At 40.7% G+C, this 21,794-nt stretch overlaps 1 protein-coding gene across 1 annotated transcript in view; it reads right to left on the bottom strand.

The window, feature by feature from the left end:
* Positions 1-21,794, bottom strand: part of LOC135709260 (zwei Ig domain protein zig-8-like) — a 575,709-nt gene that overhangs the window by 8,576 nt on the left and 545,339 nt on the right. Inside the window, exons 5-7 of the mRNA XM_065231563.1 lie at positions 5,436-5,646; positions 3,373-3,500; positions 3,077-3,245 (exon numbers count right to left, since the gene is read on the bottom strand). Coding sequence (XP_065087635.1) covers positions 3,077-3,245; positions 3,373-3,500; positions 5,436-5,646 — 508 coding nt within the window. The remainder of the gene's footprint in view (positions 1-3,076; positions 3,246-3,372; positions 3,501-5,435; positions 5,647-21,794) is intronic.

Raw genomic sequence — 21,794 nt, 5'->3', positions numbered from 1 at the left:
AAAAAAAAAAATTTCGAGATAGCACTAAACCTTGACGTTTCATGCATTTTTAAGGCATTTGGCATCAAAACAAATTTTTTGATTTCCGAAATTTCATGTACCCCTCGGGGGGAGGCTTGGGAGATTTTCGAGAGTGAAAAAAGTCAAACTTTGACGCGTTTGCGCCACCCCTAAATCATGTCTGATTTAGCTGAAATTTTGCATAGGGTCATTTTCGAGGCAATAAACATTTTGTATATGGTTTGTTAGCGAAATTTGAAATTACCATTTTCGTTGGCAGTCTTATGTATATGCTGCAGATGCACAATCCTTAACATTGTTAATGTTAAAATGAAAATAGTTTTGTGATCCCAAACCCATATGTTTTCAAGAAAAATTTATTACAATATAGCTAAAACACCAAGGCCTAAGGTCTTGCCTATAGAGAATGTACAAATATGGCCATATAATCAAGATTCTATCTGATTCCATTAGCTGGACAATTTTTGAATGCTTCCTGATCAACCTACAACCTACCAAATATCCAGTGAACTTTACTAATATCTTGGACTATATGGAGATCTTTTGAATATTTCCTGATGTCTAGGAAGGATTTTTGAAAGAATATTCTGTAACTTATGCAACGTTTCCTGAACATCTACAAAACTTAGGTCTTACAAAATTTCCTCAACTTCTACAAAGTTCCCTGATTTATTCCACATTCTATATTTTTTTTTCATTTCTTTAAATTCTACAAAGATCTCTGAACATCTTTGCACTTCTGGAAAGACACCTAAGACATCTACAAATATTCATGAACACCTAGAAAGTTCCTTGAATTTAGCGAAGTTCCCAAAACCTCCAAGAAGTTTATGGAGCTTTTATGGATTAAGATCTCTGAAAACTGGAACGAAGTTCCCTAAGCTGAGGCGAAGATCCCTGAAGTTCTTAGAAGTTTATTGAACTATTTTTAGATCTTTTAAAAAATTCCCCGAAATTTTTCAAAATCCCTTACACTTATATGAAGTTTACGCAGCTCCTCAAAATGCTACGAAATTCGAAAATCTTCTACAAAGTTTGCTGTTGAATTTCCACAACTATTCCAAGTCCATGAGGCTAAAAAAACTGAAATTATGTAGAGGTTCCCGATCAATAATGAACTTCCCTAAAATAAAATAATGTTCCTTTAACTTCTACGAAGCTCCTCAGATTTAAATGAATTCTCTACTTCTACGCAGTTTTCAGAACTGTTCAAAGTTCCTTTTTTCTACGATTTTTTTCTTAAGGGGGTAGTACACTTTGAACGTCCAAAAAGTAAGGCATTTTCGTTAATTTTTTAAGCAATAAACACTCAGGGAGGGCAAATATGTTTTAACCCATTTATTAGTCATCCTTCGAACTACAATTTGTATTTTTTTGAACTCGATTGGCGTCTCCCCGTGGCCGGTGCACCAGGTCGCGAGGGCGTCCTCGCGTGGAAGTCGGAAAACGGCGTGGGAAAATATTCCTTTTCATGTGATCCTGGAACATAAATCGAACAAAAATCCTGATTAGTAATGAAATTTGGGTTAGAAATACGTATTCCGATTTTTTTTAAATTAATTTTTTCAAAAGTTGTGGAATTAGGAAAAAAAAAGTCAACTTTTTCACCCTAAAAATGCTTACGAAATCGTGGATTAAAAATCCATTTTTGACAAAATCGAAAATGTGGATACGTATTTCTAAGCAGAATTTAATTTTGAACAAGAAAAATTGGGCGATATCCAAATTTGATTATAACTGGTTAGAGTTATTTCCCACGCCAGTTTGAAAAACCCCGTTTCGAGATAAACGCGTTTAAAGATAAAGATGCTCTCTCAGCGCGCCGGTACATGTTTTAGGAAATCACTTTGTAAAGCGGTAAAGAATATTCTGGCGGACTTGGAGTCTTTTCTAAATTAAAGTATACATCCCAAGGAACATTTTAGGCAAAAAAAAATGCCTTTTTTTTTTTTGAAAAATCAAAGTGTGGGGGGAGTAGGTCTATGAATTTCCCAGAATATCTACCAAGTTTACTTAATTTCTACGATCTTCCCTGAACTTCTATTTGAAGTTTTACGAAGTTTCCACAAGTTCAAGAAAAATTCCTGGGCTCATGGCCAATTTGTAGAGCCTGAAGACGTCTTATTGCCATGGATTTGATATAATATAATTTCTAAAAATTGTTCCTTCTGAAGATTTTTCAAAGTCCTTAATGTTGATTACTGTTGTTATGTTCTGGAATAGAACACAACAAAAGTAATCAAAATTCAGGACTTTGAAAAATCTTTGCTGGTGGTCCAATTTTATTAATCACTGTTAAATAGTAGCATTGAACTTAATAAGCTTGAAAAAAATTCGGTTAATCAAAAACAAACACCAAAAATTCTGGAGGGGGCTAGATAATTTTGTAGGGGGCCTGGCCCCCCATTAGTTACGCCAATGCTGATTGCTCACTTAATGCGATTGCTCTTTACAGCTAAAAAAGCTAATTGTGATCCTGTGAACAAACAAACACAAACTTAATCTCCTTTTCTTGCATCTTACACACACAAATTATTACTATAATATCTCATAGTTTCATAATTCCGAAAAATAGCATTCTAGCTATAATGAGCATTTGCAAACTTGGATTTATCACATCTTAAAGCATCTTTTGAAAATGTTTCTAGCGTGCTTGGAATAGGTTCTTGGGGGGACCGAAGCCGTTCGTAAATCTAAGTAGTTTCCAGAATCCGAAACACAACATTCTATGGCTCGACCGCACCCTACTGGGAGCCTAAGCGGGAATAGAAACATAGTCGCATCACCCTCTAAAGCACAAAGCATCGTTGTGTGAAAATCCCACAGTCAGACCATGGATCTAGCATTGTTGCTTGAAATCCAGATGAATTGAGCCTGGGCCTTGAGGCGGAACCACTGTCTGCACAACATTGTAAAGCACACTCAATGCTACAATTTCTCAATACTCGCGTACGTGACATTTCCAGATTCTAATCTACCAAATAGCCGATTCGAAACCATCCATGACGACTGATAAGCATCCTGCAGTTACCACCATGGTGCAATCGACACCTACCATTCAGTATGTGCACCCGGACCGAGGCCGGATTGGCATTGGAGGGTTCACACGTGTACAGCCCGGAATCGCTGGCTATCGCTTTCTGCACCAGCAATCGGCTGCTGGTCAGCACACCTTTCTCCGTCACCAGCGAGATTCCGCCCCGGGGTGAATCAAAGTTGATGTCCTGGAATATGCAGAAAAACAAGCGGGAAAATGGAAAACGTCACGTTGTGTCTCACTGTGCAGGTAAGTAGATGGGAATGTAGAAGCCACGTCCGACCTGCGGTGGGTAGGGTGGCAGAAATACTTACGTCCCGATTGTGCTTCCAGATCACGGCCGGCGGTGGCTCCGGGGCGTACTTGACGATGCAGGTGAGATTTATCGTCGAGCCTTTATTGATAAATAAATCAGGCCCGCCATTAATCTCTGTCACTGGTTCTTGACGCAGAAGATGACCTCCCAGATGTGGCGGTTGGCACGATATGGTGTCGTGGAGGGAGTCCCGGTGCGATGTCAGGTCACGGATTGTACCAATCGATGAGGGCGAAGCCATGCAAAGAGAAAAGGGGAGGTCAAAGGAAAAGATGAGAAACAGACGGTTCGATTGATTGGAATAAATCGTTTCTATAGCTTCCGTTGAAAGTGTCCTGATTTACAGAATCCACCAACGCACGCTCCACCGGGACGAGCTGACATTGCTGTTATATTTATATCCTCCAGGCGCTTCTCGAAACAGGATATTAACAACATTTTCTTTATTGCCAAGTTACACGAAATGAAAGCAAATCTTGAGATCCCGGGGAGGTGGCTCTTATAAAGTGGAGGGAAAATTCATAAAAGAACTCCGAATGAAGTTATTGTTCACTACACGAAACCCATCATTCACTCTTGTACCTACTGTTGGCAAAGTGGAAAATTTTCTAGGTCGTGTTGAAGCGTCGTCGTCGTCGTCAGACAATCTGGGAAAGGATACGAAGCATCATTCAAAGTAAAGAGCATTTCCAGGCCAAATAGCAAATACAATTGAACTACAAACTGAACCTTCTCCGATTTGCATGAAACTTTGCTGATTGATTGTTATGGCCAATCATTCGCAATTGAGCCAAACTTCGGCCATTTTGAATCGCGCAAAAAACTTCAAAATGGCGAATTCGATATTTTCAACAATTCATAACTCTAAAACGTCACTTTCAATCAAAATGGCGTCTGAGACAGTCTTAAAACTTAAAAAATTGCTTTTCAGGAAAATATACGGTTGAAAATCACACGTTATTGTGGGTTTAAAGTCCAAAAGAGTGTATGAAACTTAAATATCAAAAAAATAAACGACCCTCTGAAAATAGAATTATAAGCTACTAAATTAGAAAGATTTTAAAAATATAGAAATGGGTGATTTGTTGTTATTTAAGTTGGAAACACTTTTATTTAATTTTCAGCTCATAATAACCTGAATTTTGTCTCAGGCGTCATTTCGATTGGAAGTAACTCTTGCGAGATATGATTTGTTGAACAATATCGAATATGCCATTTTGAAGTTTTTTTTGCGAGATTAAAAATGGCCGAATTTTAGCTCAAATGTGAATTATTGCCCAAAACAAACAATTTCGGAGAACTTTAAGATTTGGGCGTAATTGCTTTCGTAAACAAACATGTCAATCGCTGATTTCTCGTGAATAAAAGAACAATCTCGTGAGCAAGCTATACCAAATGATAGAGGAACCATTCATCTACCTGTTTGTGTTGTTATTTTTTTAGATTGATCTTTAATTCACGAGAAATCGTCAAATAAATTGTTTGTTTACAAAAGCAATTACGCCCTAATGTCGAAGTTCTCAGGAATTATGGACAGTTTTAATAGATTGTTCGACTGGTATGTAGGGAGATTTCTGTTTTATGGTTTTCTCAGTCTAGGGTAATCCAAACGGTCAGTTATGCATTGTCCGACGTTTCGGCCGTTTATTGGGGCCTTTTTCAAGGGTAAAACTGTCTAACATAATTTAAAGGCAAACGGTTGACAGTTTTACCCTTGGAAGGGCCACAAAAAACGGCTGAAACGTTGGACAATGCATAACTGACCGTTTGGATTACCTTAGATTGAGAAAGCAAAAATAAAAGAAAAATATGCACAGTTTCATGCAAACCGGAGATGGTCGCATCAGATCGATTCGTCATTTGGCGTGGAACTGCTCTAAAACAACAAAATGAAAATGCAGACCGACTGGCGGAGGAGAGCTTCGTTATTTATTTCATTGTTTTGCTGCGCTTGTCTTAATTACACAAGCAACACAGAGAACAAAATTGATTGCGCTGACAATGTGCTTTCCTCGTTCTGCTATTGCTATTGCTATATGGCTCTACATTGATGAAACTCACCTACAACCGTAAGATAGACAAAGTGTCCGATGGGAGGTGTGGTGGAAATCTGGCACTCGTAGATACCGGAATCCTTACGCTGGGCGTATCGTATCCGCAGGGTCCACTCCTCGGTGTGCGGAGAGTGCATGGCTTCGAAGCGTTGATCCGAGGTGTACGTGTACCGACCGACTGTTAGCAGGTGGATGTCTCGATGGCGAACCCAGGACACCTGGAATGGGAAATTGGAAAACCAGGGGGGCATTTGAGTGCGAATCCATTTAACAGACTTTGTAAATGTATACTCATATAGTCTGGATGCTGTTAATGAGATGAAGCAGTACTTATCGGTTGGCATTGTTGTGTGATATATTTCGAAAGCAATGACAATTTAATTCAATTATTCTATTAAAATTGGGACAATCTCGTTAAAACGCCAAGTGACCGAGAAAAAATTAAAAATTGTAATTAACCTCTTCCGATGTGAGCAAAATTTGTTGGAGATGTTTGTGTTAGTCTAAATTTAGAATACCAATATTGTTGCTTCAGAAAACATTTCAAAAAGAAGGCACGAAAAATTAAAAGAGCGAAGAGCAAAACATGTATTTTCACATAATTTTTGACATGCTTTGCTCCAATGTCAGGAAATACGCAAATCACTTTTTTTCGATAAGTGTTTCCTATGTAAAATGGGACAAAGAACATGCTGGTGCTGTCAGATTGGAAATCCTAATGTACTCTTTATGCGAAAATTGGTTTTAAGTTTTTGATCGCAAACATAGAATATTTGGCAACACTGTACAAAAGTAACAAAATCATATTTAGATTCTTTGTCTAATTTTCTCATAAACGCGCTCATTAATGCTAACTGTAGCTTTTTATGTTCCGTAGATATTGATAAAATAAAGTAGTGCTTTCTTGAAAATCACGAAAAAATAGAAAATGTTCCCCTGGGCCGAGGGGTTCTTTGATCGTAACAAAAATGTGGATTCTTAAAAGATAGACTAAAATAAACATAACCTCCAAATTGAGGCTGCATCGAAAGAAGTATATTTCATCTGCCTCGGTCACTTGGCATGGAATGACCCACATGTATTATTTGATGATCATTATTCATAGGCTGAACGGTCATTCGGAAAATGATTTCTTAACATTTTACGAACACAATTAAATATATTATATTTAAGTGTTATACACCTGAAACTCAGGACAATTTTCACAGTTTGTGGAAGGATCACTCCCTTATTGCCTTCCCTGTACACATTATCTGTTTTAATAATTGTTTTACTATGATCTAATGGACAGTTTGAAATTACCACGTAGGTTTTTCCCATTCGTGCACTTTCTCCAAAAGTTACAGTTCCAAAATAGAAACTGGACGAACCAGACGGAAGAATTGACCTTCTTAGCCACGCCCCGAATCGAAAGGTTCGGATGGATTTCTTATTCGCTTTTAGCCTATCCAAATTCCGAAGCATGGAGAGCAGTGAAGAAACCACAGGTCTGAAAATTGCAACGTTCGTGGTTCGAGTTCCAGTCGGCAACCTTTTTTTCGACATGATTAAACTCACTCACTAATAGGGCTTAGATCTAACTTGGGGCCTACTAAGCACAACCCGCCCTGTGCCTCTGTTTTCCGAACGGATTTTTTTTTTACAAAATGTAATCACTGCTTTTTTTGTATTAATTTATTTGTACAGGCTCAATCGAATAAACTTACAGAGCCAAGTTATCATTTGCGTTATACATAATAGATGTCTTAAGGCTAGAGCTAAAGGAATTGAACCGATTACTCGCGGTCGTCTCGAGGTTAGTAGAGATATACAGTTTTATGGATGGGGAGAGGGAGAAGGAGGTTTGAGTTATGATTTACGATACAAATATTTCATTATTCCTAAAACATGAACTTATTCATATTCAATTTGGTATCCGCAGTGTAATTATACAATTATTAAAAAAAAAACCACACGAACAAAACAAAAACTAAACACAAGGTTAGTCAAACTTACAATCTAAGGTTAATATTCTTTAAGAAAACATATATAAGTTTAATAAACTCCAGATCGCGTCTACCCAAAATATCCCGAACTGGAACATTAGGTTGTCTACCTCGAGCCCGAAGGGAATCATACAGCTTAGATCTGACTCCACGATGCTCAGCACAAGACCAAATAATATGATCGGCGTCCTGGTAACCTTGCCCACATTCACAGAGATTGCTGTCCCCCAGTCCAACACGGAACAAGTGAGCGTTTAACGAATAATGATTGGACATGAGGCGAGACATCATACGAATGAAGTCTCGACCCACATCCAACCCCTTGAACCAAGGACTCTTCGACACCTGACTGTTGACGATAAATGAAGAAAAATTCATCGTAGGCGATTTGTCGATCGTAAATATCGCCTTGCATAGCGCCCACCTTAGCAAGTGAGTCCGCCTTCTCATTTCCCGGAATCGAGCAATGAGATGGGACCCATGCAAAGGTCATGAGAAAATACGAGGAGTGCTTTATCGGCCTCATGGAGCGAATAGCCTCGACAGAACTGAGACTATCCGTAAAAATAAAATAGTGATCTGGTGGAAGTGAGGCGATCGTTTCTAGCAGGAACAGGAAGCTTGAAGCATTCGAGAGGCGCTATGAAATTCGTTATAAATACCATAACCAGCGGACGCCTCTATTAATTATCCATCTGTGAAGAACGATCATGGAACGATGATGTGCTGGGATCCCACAAATCTCCCGCGTCATAGATACATCAAAACTATCTGAATTGCCGAAGTCGGAGAAGCATACACGATGAGGATTATGCTGTGAAGGGCTGACATCCAGTGTTATGTACACGTAGTACAATGACATAAAACGAATTTGAGGGTTCAGCTCAAGAAGCTTTTCAAAGTTTTCGATTACCAGTGATTTCATAACTTCGCAACGGGTGAGGAGCCTGAGGGACAATTACGAAAACCGATCCGATAGTGGCAACATGCCCGCCAACACTTCTAGACTCATCGTATGAGTCGAGTGCATGCATCCTAACGCGATACGAAGACAACGATACTGGATACGTTCCAGTTTGATGATGTGAGTTTTAGCCGCCGACTGGAAGCAAAAACTACCGTACTCTAAAACCGATAAAATCGTTGTCCGGTACAACGTCAGAAGATCTTGTGGATGGGCTCCCCACCACGTTCCGGTAATTGTTCGAAGAAAATGGATCCTTTGTTGGCATTTTCGTCTCAGATACTCAATGTGGGATCTCCAGGTGCATTTGGAATCGAACCAGACCCCAAGATATTTGAAAGACATGGAATGAGTGATCGGCCTACCCAAAAGTTGAAGCTTCGGTTGTGCTGGGCTATGTTTCCTAAAAAAAAACGACCAACTCAGTTTTCTCAGAGGAGAATTCGATACCTAGCTCGATAGCCCAAGTAGACAAATTGTCTAAGGTATCCTGTAAGGGTCCTTTCAGGTTGACCCCTTTGGGTCCTGTCATAGACACTACACCGTCATCTGCAAGTTGTCTCAACGTGCAGTTGTCACTTAGACAATTGTCAATTTCTCTGACGTAGAAAATATACAAAAGGGGGCTTAAACATGAGCCCTGGGGAAGAGCTCATATGTTTCTCTGACAGCAAATTGTACAAAAAGTTATTAATTAATGGAGAAAGGCCACTATCGTGGAGTTTGTCTGAAAGGACTTCAACCGGTACTGAATCAAAAGCCCCCTTCTTTTTTAGCAAAAGCCAACTGAATTTCTGTGGAAAGCAACGCGAGACAGTCGTTCGTTCCCTTGCCCCTACGGAATCCAAATTGAGTATCTGAGTGGTTCGTCTCAACCCATTTGTCCAAGCGAAAAAGGATCATTTTCTCCAACAATTTTCGAATGCACGATAACATCGCGATGGGAAGATACGAGTTATGATCTGACGCGGGTTTTCCAGGCTTTTTAATGGCTATAACTCTCACTTGCCTCCAATCATCGGGAACAATATTGAGCTCCAGGAACTGACAAAACAAGTTCAACATGATCTCCTTAGCGACGTCTGGGAGGTTCTTCAACAAGTTGAACTTGATTCTATCAGCCCCCGGAGCCGAATTTCCAACGAAAGGAACGCGAGTTGCACGTTTCCGGTAAAGCTTAAATTCGTCGGACTTTTTTCGATAAACCTCTGTGCATTGCTGGTCCCACCAAGGGGAAGGAGGTTTCCTACGGAAAGACGTTCCAGGAACCGGCCGAGTTTGAGCTCGAAGTGCGCTGTCCAAGATCAGATTGGATAGGAAGTTATATTCCTCCAACGGTGGAAGCCCTTCTACCGACGACACGGCTTCCTATATCGCGGTCTTGAACGTTGTCCAGTCGATATTACGGGTGAGGTCGTACGCGACGTTAACGGATTCCGACGGATTGAACCCACTGGCAATCGAAATTTTGATCGGCAAGTGATCACTACCGTGGGGATCCTGGATCACATTCCACGTACAATCCAACGATAATGAGTTAGAGCAAAATGTGAGGTCTAATTTACTTCCATTTGAGGATGGACCAGCCAAACGTGTTACTTCTCGATTATTAAGAATTGTCATATTGAAGTTGTCACAGAGGTCATATATCAAAGTAGAACGGTTGTCATCATACAGCTCCCCCCAGCCTGTACCGTGGGAATTAAAATCCCCCATAATCAACCGTGGAGCAGGAAGTACTGAACATATATCTGAAAGTTGTTTTCGATTAACAACGGCTCTAGGGAAAATATAAACAGAAGCAATACAAAGGCTCTTTCCTTTAATGGTAGCCTGACATGCGACAACTTCAATACCTGGAAATTGTGGAAGATTCACTCTATAGAAGGAATGGCACTTTTTGATCCCCAAAAGTACCCCTCCTCCTCGCGAATCCTCACGATCCAGTCGAATAATGTTAAAATTATAAAAAGGAAGATCTATATCTGAAGAGAGCTAAGTTTCACAAAGAGAAAATGCATCACAATCATTATTGTGAACTAAAAACTTAAATGAGTCTAATTTAGGAATAAGACTTCGACAATTCCACTGTAGAATAGTGATCAAATCCCCGACCTCGTTTGGAAAATTATCCATCGAAGGAAATGATTGCTGCAATGAGGGGCCACTTCAATGTCAATTGCTTCAAGAGGGTCTTCACAGAAGGAAGCATTGCCAGAACAATGCTTTTGAGAGGATCAGAAATATTGAGGTACTTGAGGATATCGTCCACAATTTTATCAAATTAGAACAACCCAGATGAAGAAGGGGCTTCTGCTCTTAAAAATGGGACATCAGGGGTTTTTGATGTCCCCGGGAGAGGTGGAAAATCCTGTGTATAGTCAGTTCTTCTGAATCCAGGAGGAGTAGAAGTCTCCTTTTTTCCACCACTCCTTGATTTGGGCAAGCTGATTTGGGATTCTTCATTCTCAACTTTCCACGAGCGGATGCGTTTTCGTTTCCGTGCAGAAAAATGGAAAGAAGTTCCCTCCTCCGCCAAGTCAGAGTCAGTCTCGTCATCTGACAAAAGAGAAAAGGGATTGATCGATGGCGTGGTCGTCTTAAGCATTTCTGCAAAAGACTGCCAGGAACGTTCCTTAAGTGAGCGTTGTAATTTCTCCCCGCGTTGCTTGTACACCGGGCACAACGAGAGAACATAAAGAGTTCCCTTACAGTACACGCATTTTGGTGCGGTAGCTGTACAGGTGTCATCCCCATGCTTCTCCCCGCATTTTGCTGCCACAGTGGGAGGCCGTATGTCCCAACTGCTTACAGTTTTGGCAGTTCATGACCCGGGGAACGAACAAACGCACAGGTAGTCGAAGTTTTCCCAGTTCGATGTAGTGAGGAAGGGCTGAACCAGAAAAGGTCACACGGAACGAGTCTGTGGGGGTAAAACCGCTGACAGATACTGAGCCCAGTTTTGGACATCCAGTATCTTCACCGGGGGAAGCGAAGGGTTCTTGAAACGGCCAACCGCCTGCTTCTCCAAGATCTCGCGGGTCAGACTCGCTTCGGTGACCACACCTTCGATCTCCACATCACGAGCTGGGATGTAAACTCTATACTCGAGCGTGAAGAGATGGGAGGCAGCAATCTCGTTAGCCTGCTTCAGGTTAGAGACGGACACACGAAGTTTATTGTGCCTAACCTTCGTGATTTCAGTCACGGCCGAGTATCGCTTCGTCAGATCATTATTAATTTGCATTACATTCAAAGGTTTGTTTCTGGGCTGAAAGTAGACAACCCATGGGCCAGTCAAGTCATCTGGATAGACTCGCGATCGGGGGTTTATCTGAGCCTGTCCTTTGCCAGACTGAGACGATGAACCAGGGATGACATCATCTGTTTTCTGAGATGACGTACGTTTTCGACCCTTCTTGCCATCGCGTGGCAAAGTGGTGTCATCTTCCGACAAAACGTCCATTTCTTCTTGCGACAAAATGTCCATTTTGCCGTACTAGTGGGAGCAAAAAACGCTGAAACGATAATCACTCGGACACAATACACAAAAAAAAACTACAAACACAGAACACAAACTTAAAATTTAACTGATGGGCGAAAGAGAGAAACAAGAACAAAAACTTATCTGATAATCCTATACTACTACCACCGAGCGTTTAAACGGCAGCAGCGGAGCGACGCGCAGCGTGGATGATCTTCGATCAGCGTGTGCGGGCGGTCGTCGTTGGTGTGTGCTTATGTGAGGGTCGGCACTCAGCTGAACACACGATGAATGATGAGCGGTGTAAATGCGGAGGCAGATGCTGACACTCGATGACGATGATCCGTGTGCAGGTATGCGTTACCACGCACCGATGCACAGTGGGGAATGGCTGGCCATTAGACAAAATTGAAAAATTTGCATTTCCTCCTCCATTCTATTTTTTCTATCATTCTATACTATTGACCCGTTCAAATCCAAAATATGAACGCAATACAAGAAAATTTGAATTATTTATGCCTTTTTGAAGTTGGTCACCTTGAACTTTTTTCGCATTTTTTCGAAAAAACGGCATTATTACTCAATCAACTGGAGGTTTAACGGTAGCTTGGATTATGGTGACGTCTGAGAGAAAGTTGTTTTAAAAACAATGCATAACAAATTTGTTTCATTAAATTTTGTAGAAAATTATTAAAGTAGGCCTAAATCTTTATTTGATTAAAAAAATAGTGATTTTTCCATATAAATGAAGCTTCAAAGTTATGAAGCCAGGGTTTGCCATGGTTGACACCAGTTGTAAAAGGTAGTTTAAAATGTAAGGTTTCGAATGAGCATAACCTGATCTTGCGCAGACTTGCGCAGGATGCTGATAGTGCGAAATGAAAAAAAAGTGTTTGTACTCAGGTGGCATTCTACAATTTTAAATTAGAATCACGATCAGCAGATTGGTTGATTGCGCATTTTTAGTGCATAAAAACAGCAAATTTTGCTTTATCTATACCTCATTCATGAACCATTTTCTGTTATTACGGCTCATACACTAATTACGTAATGGTTTATGCAAGCACAGAGAGTTCTAAGATTTTCTTACGTGCCATATTTTTTTTGGGATTTGTTACAAAAAATTTAAGGACGGGGTTTGAAAATCATAGAAAATGTGTAACGACCCTTAGGCTAAATTTATCTCCTCCTAAGAAGTTGAACACAGCATCGAAAAATAGAAATTATTCAATTTGGACCAGCACTAATCTGCAAAGGCCCGTTTTCAATCTGCATTATTCTTTGTGTCTTTCAAAAAGCAGTGATAAGGCAGAGAGTCTTTTGTTAAAAGAATGATAAAAAGTGCTCGACACTCTTTATCATACCACTTCATCTCTCTCCCAAACGTAGTAGCGCAGCAGTAAAAAGATACCGTAAAACGGGGTGTCTTTGATAATGTGGGTAACTTTGATGGAATAATATTATGATTAAATTTACTCGCTGCACTTTTTCTGAATTGAAAACATTGGTTCCATATTGTACCTTAGGGTACCTTTGATATCGTAAGAGTTTTTGTAAAGTATGTGTTACATATTTTCCAAACATATTAAAAAACAATTTTCTTGCTTTTCGCCTGTTTGAAAAAGCACTCAAACCATCACGTATGAAATGTTTTTTTTTTTCAATAAGGCCATCACAAATTCAATGTTGTCTTCTTATTGCTTATAATTTTTCTGATTATATACTCATTCAAAGTTTCATACTTCTTGAACTAACTTGTTTGACATTCACGTATGTTTTTCTATATTCATCGAGCATTATCAAAGTAACCCCAAATCAAAATATCGATGTTCGGTCAAAAGACTAAAAAAATAGTGCAAATACAATAATTTTCTTTAAACATGTTACTAACGAATGGACTCAAGGAACCTCAGTACTTGTTTAAAAAAAGTTAAATTTGAAAACCATTCATTGCCGTAAAAATATTTAGAAAATACTTTAAAAAACTATCAATGCCCCGTTTTGCGGTATCAGTTTATCCATATATTTCACAAATACGTTTATCGGTTTGAATTTATTATTATTATACGTTATCATCGAAATTAATTATGGAATCCAAATCAGCGATGGATACAGATAATGTAAATACAAGTAAGTTGCATTTGGAGAACAAATTAATTGCGATGAATCCTGAATATCCACTGTCTATACGAGAGCGATCGCCCGTACCGTAACAATAAGTTTTTTTTAGTATGGTGAATTTCTTTGCGTTTTATGTCGTGAAATAGTGATCTAACATTTCGTTTTAATTCATATATTTTCAATACCGTTATAAAAATCATTTTGTTTTCATTTAATCTAAAGGAAACGGACTAAAAAGAAAACAGATTTACGAGACGATGAAACATCAAGAATCGCTAGAAAAGACGAAAGCAGCCGCGGAAAAATGCTTTCCTTCGAATGCGAAGAAAGAGTTTGAGATTTTTTGGAAAGCATTCAACAGGAAATTTCTACAATCCCAACGGAAGTGCGACCACTTTGAGAAGGACCATTCAGATTGGTTAGAGAAATATGCAATACCACCATCTGAAGCACCTTGGCGGCTAGGAAAATCTGAAAAAGCTTTTGAAGAATGCAGTGATCGATCGAAGCGGCGCCGTACTGAGGAAATAAGAGCAAAATATTCGTCAAATCAGCAAATAGACCCAGCTAAATTCAAAATTTACTGTATTGATACCGCAAAGCGCTACGTAGAGTTGTACGCGTGGTTTTACATGCCGTCGTCGATGCACAGAATTTTGATTCATGGGCATAGCATTGTTCAGGCGGTGATACTGCCGATTGGAAGAATGACGGAGGAGGCTCAAGAAAAATGTAACAAAGTCATTAAAAACACTAGAGAGCATTTCACTCGGAAGGATAAGCGTGAAAACACAAATTGAGATATTATCAATCGCCTTCTTATCACCACCGATCCAATGATTAACTCTTATTATGAGAAGGAAAAACATAATTTTAAAAGTCTACCAGAGGAAGTTAAATTTCTGATGAAGACAAAAACTGACTTAAGCGAAATGGTACCAGAAGATGATGATGATGATGATGATGATGACGATGACGATGATGAAGAAGAAGAAGAAGAAGAAGAAGAATATGATGATGCTGATGATGAGGAAGAAGTTTAAGTAGAAGGAAAATACAAATTTGACCAATTGTGATTTTTTAATTTGTGCTGCTTTTTATAATAACTTTATTGTTAGGGATATTTTAAGCAAATAATAAAGAAATATGTTTTATAAGCATTGTTTAAAAATAAAAATCTTAATTGTATGACTTGTTTCATGACCATCATTCACAGTTACAACGTATAAAAAATTTAACAAAAAAAACATACAAAATCGTTTATAACGTAAAAAGTACCAGTTATAATGCAAAACTTATGACATATTTGGATTCAGCGCCCCAAAATTATCCAAGAATCATGATTTTTTTTCATAATTTGGAGAATTTTTTGCTTGGCCAGACTTTGTATGGAGTCGCCCCACTGTGCGATGGTGCGCAAAATGGTTGGCGAATTGGCAATCACAAAAACAATTTTCCTTCCGATGATGCCAAAAACACACTTTCTTCTCAGAAAAAAAAAAACTCACTTTTAGTTAATTGTTTAACTGGGAACTATGTCAGGAAACACTAAGCGATAAATCAAGCGAATAGCGAGAAAGCTCCCAAAATAGCGGAGCGCGAACTAAGTCGACCGTACTTCTTGCTAGGACGCAGTGGAGTGTGTAATCACTGCTGATGCCTTCCAATATTTTTTTTAATTTTCAGTGCGTATCGTAAAATTTAATAAAGCGTAACACAGAGCGTGAGATATTCTTAAAAGTCTAACACTGCTTCTTGACCCCAAACTCGGCCTACTGATTCTAAATATGTCCTAACGCATTGAAACGCCGGGGATCAGAAAGACGGTGAAATCAATGAAATCATTAGAGATGAACCGGCAACAGTAGATGAAATTGTCAGCGAACTGGACCCATCTACAATGAATATGCATTATATTTTCATCCCACCAACACCTATCCGAGTTCAAAAGCTTCTGCACATTGGACAGTTATGTCGAACAGAGTGAAAAAATCCAACATTTTCTTAGGGAAGTCGAAACGTTGCCATCTTGCTCAATGATACGTTAAACACATTGTAGCCGTCACTGGTCGATCTCGAATAAGTATGCGGCTTAAGCGCCACTCCGATAAAGGAGACCGCATACCATGTTGAGTTTGCCCGGATGAGACTGCCTCAAGGGCGAGTCCAAGTGTAATCTTCCTAAAAAGAAGAGATCGAGCCAGCTTCACTACCACCGAAATTGATCGGGTAGAAAACCTTATTGCTAAAACAGCATAATCTCTCACACCCCGAAATATTTCCCCGAAGCTCACGGTAAGAGATCACACAAACCTAAACGACGTTACACGTCAAGCTTTCCTCATCGGTAGTTCCACTTATTTCCGCCAGAGGTGCAGCTTCAACAAAAGAGGTACGCCACATACAAGTCAAATTCCGACCACGCGGAAGACAACATAATTACCCGGACCCGAAACAACGTGAAGACACTTTCTTCCTTTCATTCAAAAGTTTTAATAGGACTGATCAACAACATTACATTCAATTCAAATCAAACATTCATTTTATAACGGAAAACGGTAAGTTGAGGTTTATTGTAAACTCATGCTTTTCAGAACTTTGGATTGCTTGTATTTTCCTACTCCTCTTTATTCTATTCCTCTACCTATACTTGTGTGCGTGCGGTTTTTCTATCTACCTATCATATTGTGCTGTGCTCTTGTGTTTTTCTTCTCGGTTAATCTCACGACGATGCAGCAAGCGGGGAACGGCAAAGCTTGGCACCCGGGTGTCTCACATTAAAGGGTTGGGTGGGCATCCATATATTACGATACGTGTGCACGTTGTCCTGCCGACACCCAACCTCACAAATATTGGACTTATCCAAATCTTAACAATTCATGCTTTTCGACCTGATGGTCGGCAAAAAAGGTCCTCCGTGGCGCCCTCGCCGGACGCCACACTCAACAAAGAAACAATTGGAACGGACTCACCAGTTGATGCTGCTGCTGTTGACTGCTGCGCTGCTGTTACGGGCGGCGACGGTGCTACTTAGCGTTCGACCGTTGGTGATTGAACGGCCAACGATTTCCACGTGGTTGGACGGATGGTAATTCTACCACAGGTGGCGCTTGACAACCACCAAGCCCCGACAAGCGATGTGGATGCGGATCGCTTTCCACCGGCCAAGGTGACGGTTGCCGGAATCTTTCGCCCCGAGGATGCAGATGATGGCGTTGGAAGAGGATGTAGCCGTCGGCTGTTGAAAATACCATTAAGCACATTGCACAGATTTTCTTTACCGAGCAGCACATTACCTGGTCTAGCTTGTTTTTTGCACACACAAAGTCTAGCCTATGACGCACACTACTTTTAGATTGATAGCTTTAACTAAACAATCAACGAGGAGAAATTAGAATTCAAGAATAAAGTAAAACCACGTTGCTTTAACTCACTATACAAAACTATCAAATAACGCGAACAAAAAGGGATACACTTCCACTGTTATATGCGGTTCGGACGAAAGTGAGGCGAAACCGTGACCCTCAGATTAGGGAAGGTGACCTCGGCCGAACTTAACGGAAGTTCGATTTTCCCGTGAACTTCTTCGAACTAGATCGGCAATGCGAGAGATTATTCCGATCGCTGGTCCTTCGTTCAATGTCGGGTGTAGCCACAACTCTCTCTTTTCCCAACTTTCCCGAAGATTTCACTGGACTCGGCCTTGGGAGAAATTGCACAAGGTCGTGTGGCTTTACTCACGAGATATTCTATTTTTATAGTAAATCGACCAGTGTCGTTTCGCTACTGGCGTAGTTTTTGGCGTATAGATTAGATCCATTTCATCCTACTTTAATTATAGCTAATTTGATATTTACAACAATGAGTGACTGGCTGTTTTAATATTTGCAACATGGAGTGACTGACTGATTTAATATTTACAACACGGAGTGACTGACTGATTTAATATTTACAACAAGGAGTGACTGACTGATTTAATATTTACAACATGGAGTGACCGTTACAACATTATACAAATCTCGATTACTTTTTCGAAGGGACGCATCAGCTTTTGTAAGCAATGCATTTGATCGTCGATTTGACGTAACTGGTAGCTAGCCTACGCATTCTAACACTACCCACATATAGGGAAATTTAGGGATTTTGAGCTCCAAAATACCCTAAAACATTAATTAGACAAAATTCATCTTCCTAGTGGATAACCGCCAAACCTACCCCATACACGGTCCACGTTAACTGTGCTTAATTGATACGAGGCTGTCCATAGCCACCATTTTGGATCCCAAAATGGTGGCAGACATCGATTTTGGGCCTATACACGTCGTCCCCATTAAAAGTTTACGTTAAAGCAAAGGCCGCCATTTTCAATTTCAAAATGGAGTCTGGCATCGATATCTGATCTCTACACGTCGTTCCCATATTTTGGAATTTGACAGATTTTATTGAACCGATGCCCGCCAGATTTGATCCCAAAATGGCGACTTGAATCGATATACAGCCTCTATACGTCATCCCCTCTCTGAAAATACCCATATTGTAGGGTATTTGACAGTTTTTCTTGAATCGATAATCGCCATCTTGGATTTTAAAATGGCGTCCGAAATGGATTAACAGCCTCTCTACATGTCATCCCTATTCCGTTTCGTGTCCTCACATTACACAGCAACATCTTATATAGACAAGCTTTCCAGACATAACATATTAAGGAAGTTCATGTGCACACTAGAGCTGCGTAATGAGAGAGTTCTTAAATAATATGGCCACCATCCGAAAAGACTTGGTCCCTTGAACAACTTTGCTCAAGACAGTAACTTTCCATATGGCCAGGTAGTAGTAGTAAAATTATGTTTATTTCTGTTGATTATGGTAGTACACTGATTTATCATTTTAATTGATTAGCCTACTTGGCTCTTCATCTTTGTTTAATTTGATATTCTAATTTAATATTTGCGTTTTTCAACTAGTTTACAGAATATCCCTTTGGGGATGTGTTTTATTTGAATTGAAAAAGTGATAACCTACCTAACTACGAGTATAACTTAACCTAACGTGCTAGATCACGTATGATCTGATGATTTGATCTCAGACAGGTGTCTCTGAACCTTTCCAGGATGAATACTCTCCGTTCTTCTAATGTCTGAATTCCAACCAGGAGGTGGATCTCAGAATTTCTAGTCCGCGGGGGACTGTTTAGGACCATCCTAAGGATCTTGTTCTGGATCATTTGGAGTTTGCAGTGATGGCATTTGGCGCAACTCTCCCAGATTGGCATACCGTACTCGATTACGGAAAGGATGATTTGTTTGTAGACAGCAAGCTTATTTTTCGGGGGCAGGGTAGACCTTCTGTTGATGAGTGTATACAGTGATCTTATCAGGATGTTACACTTGGTTTTGGTTTTGTCAACGTGCTCCCTGAAAATCAGCTTGCTGTCTAGTGTTAGCCCGAGGTACACGACCTCTTTGGACCATTCCACCACTGTGCCGTTCAGGCAGATCTTGTTATTCTCCGACGGAACAAGTCTAGGAGATTGAAAGTGATAATGACCTGGGTTTTTGCCGCGTTGATAGGGATCTTCCAGCTGTTGAAATATTCAGACAGGACGTCCAGGCCTCTCTGAAGTTTGGCAGTCAGAGCTCCGATGACCCTACCCTTATAGACGATGGATGTGTCATCTGCAAACAGAGACAACGATCCACCATCAGGGAGAGCCGGTATATCGGAGGTGAACAGGTTGAATAGGATGGGGCCAAGGATGCTTCCTTGTGGAACCCCGGCACCGATGTTGAAAGTACCCGATGTGATGCCATTCAGAGAGACTCGGAACGTCCTGTCTGATAGATAGTTGTTTATGACCTTCACTAGGAAGATTGGAAGACCGTACTGCTGCAATTTGAACACCAGGCCATCATGCCAGACATTGTCGAACGCTTTTTCAACGTCCAACAACGCCATGGCAGATGTTTTCGAAACAGACTTGTTCCGTCTGAGAATGTTTGTTACTCGAGTCAGCTGGTGGACGGTCGAACGACCTTTCCGAAAACCAAACTGTTCCTCGAGTAACAAGTTGGTTTCATCGGCAGATGTTAGGAGCCGGTGGTACAGTGCTCTTTCGAACAGTTTTGATAACCCTGAGAGAAGGATGATTGGTCGATAACTTGAAGGAGAGGACGGATCCTTCCCAGGTTTCCGGATGGGTATGACTTTAGCTGACTTCCAACACGAGGGGAAGTAGCCAAGTCTGAGGCACTGATTAAAAATCAGTGCCAGATGGTTGCAGAATGTGGAACTCAAGTGTTTGAGTTCCAGATTCAGGATATTGTCGAAACCTGGGGTCTTCATGTTTTTAGATGATTTGATATAGGCCAACAGTTCGTCAGCCGTAATCTCGGATTCCTCTGGAAAAATGTTAGGAATCTGAAGAAGATTGGTTGCATTTTCAGCAACCTCAGATTCATGAGGGCTGACGATGTTTTGTCCGAGATTGGAGCTGACGAAGTGTTGACCTATCGCGACAGCCTTCTCTTCAGGAGTTATCAGATGAACCACTGGGTTGCCGGGACGATCCAGTGGGGTCAGTGGGGGAATGGGCCTAGGCTTGTTTTTAAGAATGTTTTGTAAGTTTCCAGAAGGGGTTAGCACAATCTGGGAGCGAGCGGATCTTACTAGCAAAATCGTTATTTCTGAAATCCACCAACCTGGCCTGAATGATCTTTGTTAATCGATTACAATTGGTCTTCAAGTTAGGCAGTCCAGTACGCTGGTACTGCCTACGAATGGTGTTACGGAGTCTAATGAGATCTTTGGTAGGGCTGTCAAGGTTCAGAGTGTTACTCTCCTGTCTGGATACTAGCACGTGTTGTTCCCTGGCCCGTGGATAAAAATCGCCTCCTCGATGGTTTGTAGGCACCGGTCAACATCTTCCGACGTCCCCGGTTGGACATCGTAGTCGATGGTTGTGTCGACGCAGTGTTGATATAGCGCCCAGTTGACTCGATGGTAGTTGCGCCGGGAAGCTTCGAATCGGCTTACCGAGGATCCAACTTCGGCCACCACCGGGTAGTGGTCCGAGCTCAGCTCCTGGAATGCCACAGGTTGCGAGACGTTGTGTCCCATGTTGTTTGCGAAGATGTCGATGGTCGCATGGACCCCAGACCGACTCAACCGGGTGGGAGAGTCCGGGGCCAAAATGGTATAGTGGCCCTCTTGCAGGTCTTCATTGAATATGGCCAGGTTCTCGAGATATAGTTTATATAAGAAGTTCACATGCACCCTAGCGCTGCATGGTGAGATAGTTCTGAACTAATATGAACACCATGCAAAAGTATATGATCACCTGAACAACTTTGCTGAAGACAGTAACCTCCTACAAGGCCAGAATTTTGAGATGCAACTTATATAGCAAGCTCATATGCACACTAGCGCTGCGTAGTGAGAGAGTTCTGAACTAATATGGCCACCATCCGAAAAGACTTGGTCACTTGAACAACTTTGCTCAAGACAGTAACTTTCCATATGGCCAGGATCACGACATATTCTATGTTGGACCTATGATCCATATATTATAGTGTCCGTCATAAGTAACATAAAACTGAAGCGCCGCTAGCGGCGAAGCTCCCAATTAAACCTGAATCCAATGACACAGGCTTGTTGGTCTATCCCAGTACAACAACTTTGTGGAAGACAGTATAGCTCTATATATTGAAACAAATGAGATAATCCACCACAGCCCCTATTAGTGAAAATTCCAAAAGCGGCAATAAGGATTCCTGACTGTAATTGACTTGTAAACGCTGAAATCATAGTTTTATT

This window comes from Ochlerotatus camptorhynchus, unplaced genomic scaffold (assembly GCF_037179485.1).
Source record: "Ochlerotatus camptorhynchus isolate MF236.1 unplaced genomic scaffold, CSIRO-AGI_Acam_v1.1 ptg000033l, whole genome shotgun sequence".
NCBI lineage: Eukaryota > Metazoa > Arthropoda > Insecta > Diptera > Culicidae > Ochlerotatus > Ochlerotatus camptorhynchus.
Note: the sequence above shows the minus strand (reverse complement) of the source record. Positions and strands in the feature narration are given on the sequence as shown.